Here is a 12,500-nt window from a genome sequence, read left to right as displayed (position 1 = left end):
GAACATATTCTAGTTCTTCTAGCTGGCCTCTTCCTAGTGCCCGCCCGTTTGACAGTCCCCTCTCCCTATCATGTGTCAGCTGTGGTCCGGGGGGGCCGGGGGTTGGGGGGGGGAGAAAATACATTTGGACTGAGTGGTGAAGCCTGTCTCCAGACTGAAGTAAGTTAATTTAACCTCATTTAAAGTCAGTGTGTTGTTCGTACCGGTAGTTTTGCTGTGTATTGCTGTGGCTATCCTGCCTGAAGCCCTGGGACCTAGTTTCTGTTGATAATAATTTGTTTGAAACCAATTACTGTCAATCTCCAGTGGGAGGGGCTGAAACTACTCTGCAAGGTATTTAAGTCCCTACTCAGCTTTGACTAGAACTAAATACATTTGGACTGAGTGGTGAAGCCTGTCTGGTCGTTAACTGATCGTTAGGTGGGAGGGGCTGCAACCCTGCTAAGTCATCAGCAATTACAGAATATTAACTTCTATCCAGATGGTCAAAGAGCGACAGCCTCCTGACACAAAGACGAAGGAGTCAATCAGTGGAGTCCATCGAGGAAGGCCTGAGAGGAAGGCCAAACTAATAAGTATTTTCATTCTATTTGATTTTTTTTTTTTCACTACTCTGAGTGTATTGAGCGCTTCCTACATCTTGTATTGCCCACTAACCCTCTATCTCTATACCGGCAAATATCACAATGTGCTTTCTCCCCATTCCTGTTATTTCATCCCTCAGGAGGACACACAGACGCTACACCTCCCCTCGCAACCCTTCCAATCTAATCTAACCCACCATGCTCAACTGACCACGACCTAACTGTCACGGGAGGACTTTGGAACTGCCAGTCAGCGGTTCGGTCTCAGCTTACGCCTGCTTCACGTCCCTCCACTTTCTTGCTCTCACAGAGACATGGATTACACCGGATAACACAGCTACTCCGGCAGCCCTCTCTGATGCCTACTCCTTTTCTCATTCCCCTAGACTCGCTGGTCGAAGGGGAGGCACAGGACTCCTTATCTCACCAAAGTGGTCACATAATGTCTTTCCCCTGTCACACCTGTCCATATCCACCTTTGAATTCCATGCTGTTTCTGTCACCTCCCCTGTCAAACTTAACATTGTTATCTATCGTCCACCAGGTCAGCGTGGTGACTTCTTAGAAGAGATGGATGTCCTTCTCAGCTTCTTCCCTGAGGTCGACACACCGCTCTCACTACTGGGTGACTTCAACATCCAGTCAGAGAAGCTTCACTCGTCTGGAGTACTTGACCTTCTCTCCTCATTCGACCTTACCCTGTCCCACTCTCCTCTGACTCAAGGCAGACAATCAGCTCGACCTTGTCTTCACCAGATCCTCCCATACCTCCAACCTTACTGTTACCCCTCTTCCAGTTTCTGATCATCATTTTGTATCCTTCTCCCTTCCCCTCAAATCCACCCCCCTCCCAGTCAGACTCCACTCACACTGTATCCTCTCGTCGCAACCTGCGTACCCTCTCCCTCACCACACTCTCTCCCCCCCCCCCCATCTTATCCACCCTCTGTTGAATCCTTCTCCCTTCTATCCAGTGATGCAGCCTCCTCCACCCTCCTGTCCACTCTTTCCTCATCCTTCGACTCTCTCTGTCCACTGACCTCAAGGCGCAGCATGATCCTCTCCACGCGCTCCCTGGCTGTCTGAAACCCTGCAAGCTTGTAGAATAGGGCTCCGGGCAGCTGAGAGGAAATAGAGAAAAACCGGCCTCTCTGATGACCTAAAACCTTATCTCTCTCTCCTCCTCAACTACACCTCCTCTGCATCAGCTGCTAAAGCTTCTTACTACCATTCCAAAATTCAATCCTCTGCCTCTGACCAAAGGAAACTGTTCTCCACATTTTCCTCACTCCTCAACCCACCTCTTCCCCCTCCTCCCTCCTCCCTGTCTGCAAATGACTTTGTCACCTACTTTGAAAAGAAGGTTGATGACATTAGCAGCTCTTTCTCTCTACCTCTCGCCAACATTGCTACCACTTCTCCCAAACCCACTGCACTACACTCGGTCTCTGGTTTATCAGCTCTTTCCTCCCTCTCCCCTGATGATATTCTAAAACTGGCAACCAAGCGGGCTACAACCTGCCCTCTTGATCCTATCCCCCCCCCCCCTTCTCCAATCCATTTCCAAAGACCTCCTTCCTTTCCTTACCACCATAATCAATTCCTCTCTATCCACAGGATCTGTCCCAGCTGCCTTTAAGACAGAGTCAAGAAACCAACTCTTGACCAGTCTACTGTCCATAACTACAGACCGGTATCCCTTCTCTCCTTCTTATCTAAAACCCTTGAACGTGCTGTCTCTAACCTACTGTCTCACTATCTCCTTCAGAACAACCTCCTTGACCCTCACCAATCCGGCTTTAAGGCTGGGCATTCTACTGAGACTGCTCACCAGTGAGGTGCTCACCTAAGGCCCTTACTGTTCTCCCTCGATACCAAATCTCTTGGCTCTGTAATTTCCTCACATGGTTTCTCCTACCACTGCTCTGCAGATGACACTCAACTTTTTCTCTCTTTCCCCTCCTCTGACTCACAGGAGGCAACACGTGTCTCTGCGTGTCTTGCAGACATTTCTGCTTGGACGTCAGCCCACCACCTCAAGCTCAACCTTAACAAGACTGAGCTGCTCTTCCTGGGAAAGCCTGCCCTCTCCAAGACTTCTCCATCACAGTAGAGAACTCTACTGTGACGACCTCCCAGACAGCCAAGAATCTTGGAGTGATCCTTGACAACCACTTATCCTGTGTGGCAGCAACATCACAGCGACAGCACGCTCTTGTAGATTCTTCTTCTACAACATCAGAAGGATACATCCATTCCTCCTGAGAGAAGGAGCACAACTCTTGGTCCAGACACTTGTGATGTCCCGCCTTAACTACTGCAGCGCACTCTTGGCCGGGCTCCCCGCCTCCGCCATCAGACCTCTGCAGCTCATCCAGAATGCTGCCGCCCATCTGGTGTTCAATCTCCCCAAGTTCTCCCATGTCACCCCCCTCCTTCGCACCCTTCACTGGCTCCCGGTAGCAGCTCACATGGTCAGCCCCCAAACCCCTGCCCGATCACTCCAACCTTCCACCTAGGCTGGCCGCCTGGCACCGCCGACTGCTGCATCTACGTCGATGCAGCAGTCGCGCTACTCAGTCACGGCTTTTCACTGTCCTGGCGCCCCGCTGGTGGAACGAGCTTCCCACTGCTGTCAGGACTGCAGTCATTACCTATCTTCCACCGAAGACTGAAGACCGATCTCTTCAGGCTACATCTTGACTGTCCCTCCTAAAGACCTCTTCATCCCCACTACCCCCCTGTACAAGTTTCTCTACTGTAAATAAAACATTGAGACTGCCAATAGCATAGATTACTTTTTCTTTTGATGACTGATGGATAGATGATTCACTTACTGAGACAAATGTATTTATTGTAAGTCCCTTTGGATAAAGGTGTCTGTTAGTGTCAATTTTTTTGTGTAACATGTCCAGTTACATGTTACACATGTCCAGGTGGCGTGACAGAGATTCTTCCCCCCCCACCCCACCCCACCCCACCCCCCCACCCCCTCCGGCATGCTGGACAGACACAGATACGGCCTGGGTCTAGCCAAGGCCTGGCACAGGCCGCAGATGCCCACTCTGTCCACACACACATGTACACACGCACGCACACACACACACACACACACTAGGCCAGATGTTGTCAGCTGGTAGCTCTGTGTGCAAACCCCAGCCTCTGGCTCACGCACACTCACACACATGGACAGACTGGCAAAATATGTGTGTGTGTGTGTGTGTGTGTGTGTGCGCGTGAGTATCTATAGCTGGCACACAGAGTTGACAACATCTGGTCCTGTGTGTGTGTGTGTGTGTGTGTGTGATAGTAAATGGAGGTCTGGGAGGCAGGGATGCTGCAGCCTGTATCAGCCTGAAGCTGCATCCCCCTCTGGGCCCCACAGACCTCCAGATGTCCACCAAGCACTTAGCAGCAGCACGGATGGACGGACGGACAGGGGGGGCATCTCGCCTCTACTGGGGGGGTGGGGGAGAGGGCGGTGGGGGGGTTATGGAAGAAGGGTCTTGGCACTTTCCGCTTCATTTTCACTCACGGTACAAATTGACAGTGACAGGTCCACCCAAAACTGGGGGGCTGTGAGAGAGAGAGAGAGAGAGAGAGAGAGATGTATAGGCTGAGTATTAACTACTTCCAGCATTACAGAACCGGAGAGGAGAGGGAAGGAGAGGAGAGGGGAGGGGAGGAGAGGGTAGGAGAGGAGGGGAGAGTAAAGGGAAGTAGAGGAGAGGAGAGGAGAGGAGATGGTAGGACAGGAGGGGAGAGGAAAGGGGAGTAGGGAAGGGAAGAGGAGAGGAGAGGAGAGGAGAGGAGAGGAGAGGGGAGTAGGGAAGAGGAGAGGAGATGAAAGGGGAGTAGGGAAAGGAAGAGGAGAGGAGGAGAGAGGAGAGAAGGGGAGACGAGAGGACAGGAGAGGACAGGAGAGGACAGGAGAGGAGAGGAGAGGAGAGTAGGGGTCTCCCTGCCAGGGCAGCGTTAGCCGTGTTGTCAGAAGGTTTACGTGGTGAACATGAGAGTCAGCAGGCGAGAGAGAACCGAGAGGAGGGGAAGGGTCTCTGAATAATGCAGGAGGAGGCAGAGCACACACACACACACACACACACACACACACACACACACACACACACACACACAGAGCACAGACATGGCACGCAACGTGAAATATTCATCCCAAGGTGGGCTTCCCTGGTTTAGCATCTCCTCTGTGGCTGCAGGCAGAGAGGCAGAGAGGGAGAGAGAGAGAGAGGGAGGAAGGCAGAGAGACAGAGAGGGAGAGAGACAGGGGGAGAGAGGGAGAGAGAGAGAGGGAGAGAGACAGAGAGAGAGAGGGAGGAAGGCAGAGAGACAGAGAGGGAGAGAGACAGGGGGAGAGAGGGAGAGAGAGAGAGGGAGAGAGACAGAGAGAGAGAGGGAGGAAGGCAGAGAGACAGAGAGGGAGACACACAGAGGCCTATGAAGCTCTTGGCTGTGTTCAGCAGGCCGCGACGCTGTGGATTGTTCAGATAGAAGTACTCTAGGTAGAACAGATATGCCTCTGTGACATGCAGAGTATTAGGAATCATGTCAGTTCTATTTATGGCGTTTCTATCTGCAATGTTCACTCGGAAGTTATGTCATTGGTTTAGAAAGAGAGAGAGAGAGAGAGAGAGAGAGAGAGAGAGACAGAGAGAGAGAGAGAGAGAGAGACAGAGAGAGAGAGAGAGACAGAGAGAGAGAGAGAGAGAGTGAGAGTGAGAGTGAGAGTGAGAGAGAGAGAGTGAGAGTGAGAGTGAGAGAGAGAGAGACAGAGAGAGAGAGTGAGAGTGAGAGTGAGAGAGAGAGAGAGAGAGAGAGAGAGAGAGAGAGAGACAGAGAGAGAGCTGGCTGAACAAAAATGTTTCCCTCCCTTTGACTGAGCTGCATGGATGTATGTGGTCCAGGGGAGGCTGGTGGAGGTAGAAATCTGGGCTATGCGTGGAACGGAATGAGGAACGGTATCAAACACACGTGATTTGAAACACCCATCCCCTGATGTGCTCAGCTTATATGAAATGTGGGTTAACCAAACCAGACAGGACTCTTTACATAACCCTGGTTTATTGCCTGGTAGGCAGCTAAGAATACTTTCAAACCTTCACATGGCTGGAAGTGACAGAGGAGTGTGTGTGTGTGTGTGTGTGTGTACGTGTGTGTGCTGCGTGTGCCTACCCCCCCGCCCCCCACCCCCTTGCCCCACTGCATTATGGGACTTTGAGCTTGCTCACTGCTCAGTCATGCTTTTCTATTGGCTGTGAGCCGTGTGATACAATCCTATACAATCCCCCGAGTGGCTGAATGGAGAGATGCATGTGTGTGCTCTAAGCTGTCCCATGCTGGTGTAAGCCTACAGAATGGATTTGTGTACATAACAGAGGAGCTCAATGGAGGCCAACTGTTCCTCTCATGACAGCAAGGCATTCACTCGGCCGCCTCGTAAGAAACTGTTCAACGGGGCATTCATCGGTATAAAAACCTGGTATAACAATTTCTAAGGATTGAAGAAATGTCCGACGTAAGGAAAACTGTCTGTTTTATTCATCGTACTGTGTGATTCTATCTGTTCTGTATGCAATCCAGTACGGTTGGCTTGCCGTTATTCGACGGTTAACGATCGCATTCAAACAAATATGGTGAATAAACATAGAAGGAGAGTGGTTCAATATGGCCGCCGTGTTGCTGCTGTCTCATCTCGCGGGGGGATTGAGTCAGAGAGACACGTTGTGTCCATTACTTCCGTGGCTGTTACCTCACCCCCCTCCTCCCCCCACACCTCACCCCCCTCCTCCGTTGAATACACAATCTACAGTTTGACGAGTCTCGCGGGGCGAATTACAGGCCATCGTCCAATCATATTTCATCGTTGAACCTCGCGCCTGTGTCAGAGGCAATCGCGGCGCCCGTATAATGACATATGCATCTGCCAATAACCATCAGGGCCTTATAAAGAAGTAGTGATGCGTCTCAAACCCCCAGGACAAGGCTGTTCTCCCTTCAGTAGTAAACGTATGCTGATGGCGATCGATAGGAGATACACATTAAGAGGTTGTTGCTCTGTTGTGTTTGTCTGTTGTTGCCTGGTCAGTCTGCCCTTTAAAAGGGATAGTTCACTCGAAATCTCATTTCTGGGATTAACTACATACATTGCCACCTGGTCGATGCACCAAGGAGCGGTCTCCCAGACACAGATTAGGCCAAGTCCGGGAATAAATCACACTTTCAATAGGAACATCTCCGTTGAAGAAGCTTTTTCAGTTCAGGATTAGGTTTAATCTCTGTCTCTGGGAAACCGGCCCGTAACACTTTTTACATCCCGATCCGAGTTTTTCAGCAACTTTAACTTCAAAGCAACTTTCCCTTTAAAAGCATTTACCTCACATTTACCTCACAGTGTGTAGCCTGTCATGTTGAAAAGACACACCATGGGTGGCGCTAAACAGCGTTGTCATCCCAGAAGCTTACAGGGAATGTGCCGGGAACTTCAGAAGGCATGTTTCTCTCTCTCTCCGACTAATGACTCATTTGTGAGTGTGCGTGTATGTATGTGTGTGTGTGTGTGTGTGTGTGTGTGCGTGTGTGCCTACGAGTGTGTGTGTACTGTGTGTGTGTGTGTGTGTGTGTGTGTGTGTGCGTGCGTGCGTGCGTGCATGTGTGTGCGTGTGTGTGTGTGTGTGTGTGTGTACTGTATGTGTGTGTGTGTGTGTGTGTGTGTGTGTGTGTGTGTGTGTGTGTGTACTGTATGCGTGTGTGTGTGTGTGTGTGTGTACTGTATGCATGTGTGTGTGTGTGTGTGTGTGTGCGTGTGTGTGTGTGCGTGCGTGTGTGTGTAAATACACATTATGTGTGCAGCACCACCGTCTCAGACTGATTCACTTTTAAGTTGTTTGTTTGTTAAATGAGCCGTGTTCTTCATGTATAATTGTATTTTTCAACATTAATTAAGAAAAAGGCTCAAACTGCGGCGTTGGAAGGAGAGGCAGCGTCTGTTTCAGCGAGGGGCAATTAGGAGACAGCCACACCAGCGGTTCCCTGCCCTGGGAGGAGAGCAGGGGCCCATCTGGTCAGGCCCTGGCTACATGAGCTACCACATCATACAGTACACACACACATACATACAGTACATACACACGCACACGCACAAATACACACACACACACCCATGCACACGCACACACACAAACACACACACGCACGCACGCACAAATACACAAACACACACACACACACACACACCCACACACGCACAAATACACAGACACACACACCCACGTACGCACGCACAAACACACACACCCACACACAAGTGTGTACAGGTAATCGCTAATTCAAACCGTACCCATTCAAAACAATGAAAGCTTTCATATCAGTTTCGGTCAACTTAACAGAGCAGTATTCATAATTCTGCTACAGTACACACACACACACACACACACACACACACACACACACACACACAGTGACAGATTGTGCTTCAGGTAAACTCTGGTATTTACTACAGTGTGTAGGAGAGCCTGGTACTGTACAGCCCAGAGAGACCAACAGTACATGAAACAGTGTCTCAACGTCTCAGATGCAACAGCTGTGAGAGGACAACATACGGCAGAATGGAAAACATACAAATGTCCCTCGCCAGCCACCGTCCAGCCTAAAGCCCCAGAGGCTGCTCTCTCACTACAGCATCCATCCAGAAACAGGGGAGGCTGGCAGAGGTAGAAATCGGAGGACGGGCTCATTGTAATGCATGGAACGGAACGAGGAACGTTAACGAACACAATCCGTTCCGTGCATTACAATGAGCCCGTCCTCCGATGTCTACCTCCGCCAGCCTCCGCAGGTACCAGAGCCACGCCCACAGGGAAATGGTGGTACAGTTCCCGGGAGGGGCCAGTCCTGGGCCAGAGGGTGGTCTTAATGGTGGTACAGTTCCCGGAGGGGCCACTCCTGGGCCAGAGGGTGGTCTTAATGGTGGTACAGTTCCCGGAGGGGCCACTCCTGGGCCAGAGGGTGGTCTTAATGGTGGTACAGTTCCCGGAGGGGCCACTCCTGGGCCAGAGGGTGGTCTTAATGGTGCTTCAAGGTTGGATATTAGTCTGCAATACAGCCACTATGAGCCCAGCTGCTGAGGTTACACCTTTGCGGTTTGTCACACTAATGCTTCATACTTCATTTAGATCCATATGCAGGCACGTACACAACACCTGGTCTAGACACACACACACACACACACACACACGCATACACACACACACACACGCACACACACATGCATACACACACGCATACACACACACACGCACACACATACACACGCACACACATACACACGCACACACACGCACACACACGCAACACCTGGTCTAGACTGGCAGGTATACACTGAGGGGGTTGGTGCATTCTCATTTATAATGCATTCATGTGTGAAGGAACTTGTGCAAGTGGGTTTAAGTCTCTCAAAGCACACACACACACACACACACACACACACACACACACACACACAGACAGACACACACACACACACACACACACACACACACACACGCACACAATTATGCAGCACTATATACAGCATGTAACTGTTCAGTAAGCTGTATCTAAAGAGCCACAAAATCATCATTGAAATAGGAGTCCCCTAAAGACAAATAATCGCTAATGTGTGAAATATACTACCTTAACCAAGAGAATACATTTTTAAAAAGGTCATTTATAATTCATAACAACTAAATATTTCAACCTCTTTTGACAACATCACCATCCTCCGCACCAGACCGACCAATTGCCTGGGGACACAGTTACCTACTGTACTAATATATATATATATATATATATACATATACATATATATATATATGTATAATACTTCAACAAATATTAGACTGGGACATACCATATTTGGGCAAACGGTCGAGTCATTGTACTGCAGGCTAATAATACCCACAGAGATGACGTCACCTAGAGACGGTCCTAGTTTGTACATTTCGGAGGAAGAATGGAGGCGGATGGAGGATCTGATAGTTCATTAGCACAGAGCTATTTATAAAGGCTTGACTTAGCGTGATTTCCCCAGACTACTCATCTCAGAGCCACGTGCACAACGGGGGCCCCTCACCCCCATCCTCCTGCCCGGGCCTAGCCCTGCTCTCAGAGGAGAAGCCTACTGTCGATTACCACCAAAGGGAGGCTGCTGGAGGTAGAAATCGGAGGACGGGGCTCATTGTACTGCATGGAACAGAATGAGAAATGATACGAGGAGTGATACCGTTCCTCGTTCCGTTCCGTGCGTTACTATGAGCCCCGTCCTCCGATTTCTACCTCCAGCAGCCTCCCTTGCCCCAGGCTGCTCCCAGAGGACAGGCAGGCCTGCACACTGCTACACACTGGAGTCACGTCATCCATGTCTCAACACACACAGGACGAGGGTGACATAAGGATGATGAAACCATCCTCCACAGCTGATTATGTTCACTACGCAGAGGACACATTTATATTGAACGGTTTTAGCCCTTGTAAATGTTTTGTATTGTATTGTATTGTATTGTATTGTATTGTTTGTTTGTTTGTATAAAGTATGTATTCTGAGTCTACAGTACTGCTGTATTCCCTAGCTAGTGAGCAGGCAAGTGAAGGAGTCAAGAGTGCTAGCGTAGAACACATTCAAATTCCCATCCGTGTAAATGGAACCAGGCCCTTTGCCCTCACCATGCAGACGGTGGCACATAGCCACAAGGTAAATACCACATGAATAAAACATGGTAAAACAAACACAGACAGACAGACAGACAGACAGATAGACAGACACACACACACACACAACACACACAGGCATGCTCATGCGCACACAAACACACCACACACACACACACACAAACACACCACACACACACACACACACACACACACACACACACACACACACACACACACACACACACACACACACACACACACCGGACAGAACAAATACCCTAGTTATTCTGTGAAGCAATATTGGTCTCCATCTGCGTTTTAAAAAACAAAAAACAATACCGTTTGCAGGTGAGACATTTTCTATAATGTGTGTGACTGATTCATATAAAGACATTGTACATGTAAACCCAGACTCAAATCAAATGAGAATGTCTCAATTAACACATGTCCCAAAATATCACAGAGACAACCACGGGGCCCGTTCCAAACCAACTGGCTGCATGGTGCATCAAAGGAGGGGACAGAAACACCAGTGGTCATCTTCTGACATGTTTACTGAACTCTGTCTGTGTTTGTGCATCCTAGGGGCTTACACATGGGCTGTAAGCCTATCGTAGGCCTACACACTAGTGCGTTTAACCAATGACTGCAGCCAAGCAAGCCCCTCGGAACCGTCAGAGTCCCTCCCTCCCTCCCTCCCTGCCTCCCTGCCGGTGAAACAGAACAATATCAAATCATTGGGCAGATTAACATTAACAACATTTACATTATGATCATAATGGCAACAGACCTAACTCAACACATGAATACGCTGGTCAGGTTACAGACTGCATGCCTTGTGATGCAGCCTAGGAGGTCGGCTACAGTATGTAACTGCTGCATAACTGTTAGACAACGTAAGAAGCCACCAGGGAGGCATAGAATTCAGAATGAAAGCAATATACGCTAATGGCTTGTTACGTCCTCTGTATTTAATGAAGGCAATGTTAGAAGTTAAAGCTCAATCTGATTAATAATTCATTTCGCGGTGTGGTAATGTGAAATTCAATAGCATGTTCTGATTAATGGTTGCCTCATAGGCCTAAAGCCCAGTCAATGCCTTTTTGATCTTGAAAATTAGTGAATCCATTTTTTTTTTTTTAAGGGAATCCAATACTTCCATTGACATGAAGTAGGCCTACTTCTTTAAAAGGATAAGGCACAGATGGACACTCCACATGCCTTTGGTAAACTGTGCTTGGCCCACGTCCATGAGTACTAAACTCCAAAGCTCACAACCCAATCATGTTGCAATTATATAGCCTATTGTTGATTTAGGGAGACCCATGTGAACGATTATCCTATAATAATTGTTATTTATTATTCATGGCAGAGGGCCTAAGATGGCATCACTCCACCAAGAGGCTACTCCCGGTACTCAAAGGCTGTAGCCTTTACAATGCGCGTAAAAGCTGAAAACCCAATGGCCACGGCAGGTGTGCCTGACAACGAAGAGTGTGTGGAGACGCTTGACATGATGGGGCCAATTATATTCCTACCCCGAATGCCTAGGCCTACGTGCAGCCAACACACGTAGCTCACATGAATACATTAATATTTATCCATTCATTTCATACAGAAATAAATATCATCCAAAACCGCTTACCTCCATATCTGCCCAAGCTGAAGGATGTGGAGGACGGATTGCGCGGACCAAACGAAGAAGGAGCAGGACGCTGACCTTTTTTTATGAGTCCGGGTTGTCGAGCTGCTGTTACTGTTGGTGGTGGTGTTCTTGCTCGCCGTGGACGCCTGCCGTTGAGGTGTGGACGGGTGGGCACCCACGTCCCCGTGCGAGGCGGAACCGCTGAGCAGCTTGCCGTCCATGTGCGAGTTGTTTGCCGCACCGGCGGCACCGGCGCTCTCCTCGGTGCTGAAGTCGTGGACGAACCATCTGTAACTGAAAACCTGGACGGAAAATGAACCTAGCACCACAAAAAACAGCGTCAACCCGAACCACCAATAGTCGCGACGGAGGTAATAGTCGACCGAAAGCCAAATGTCGGTACCCACATCGGCGAAATACACCAACACTGCGGCGAGGATCCACAAGCAGTCCCACACCGTGTATTTTTGCTGCTGCTCCCTGCCTAGTCGAAGACACGTCGAATTAGACCCACAACAACGCGATTCCCCGTTTATAAAGTCCCCATCTCCGGTCCCCGAATCCGGCTG

General features: G+C 49.4%; 1 protein-coding gene across 2 annotated transcripts in view; it reads right to left on the bottom strand.

Annotated features, from left to right (window-relative positions):
* The window catches only part of xkr4 (XK related 4), a gene marked incomplete at both ends in the record, with an annotated part of 49,312 nt that overhangs the window by 36,698 nt on the left and 114 nt on the right, over positions 1 to 12,500 (bottom strand). For both annotated transcript variants that reach the window (XM_083689707.1, XM_083689706.1), the window contains one exon: positions 11,932 to 12,500. This exon is cut by the window's right edge. In XM_083689707.1, coding sequence (XP_083545833.1) covers positions 11,932 to 12,500 — 569 coding nt within the window. The remainder of the gene's footprint in view (positions 1 to 11,931) is intronic.

Source organism: Argentina silus (assembly GCF_951799395.1).
Source record: "Argentina silus genome assembly, chromosome: 18".
NCBI classification, from domain to species: Eukaryota; Metazoa; Chordata; class Actinopteri; order Argentiniformes; family Argentinidae; genus Argentina; species Argentina silus.
Note: the sequence above shows the minus strand (reverse complement) of the source record. Positions and strands in the feature narration are given on the sequence as shown.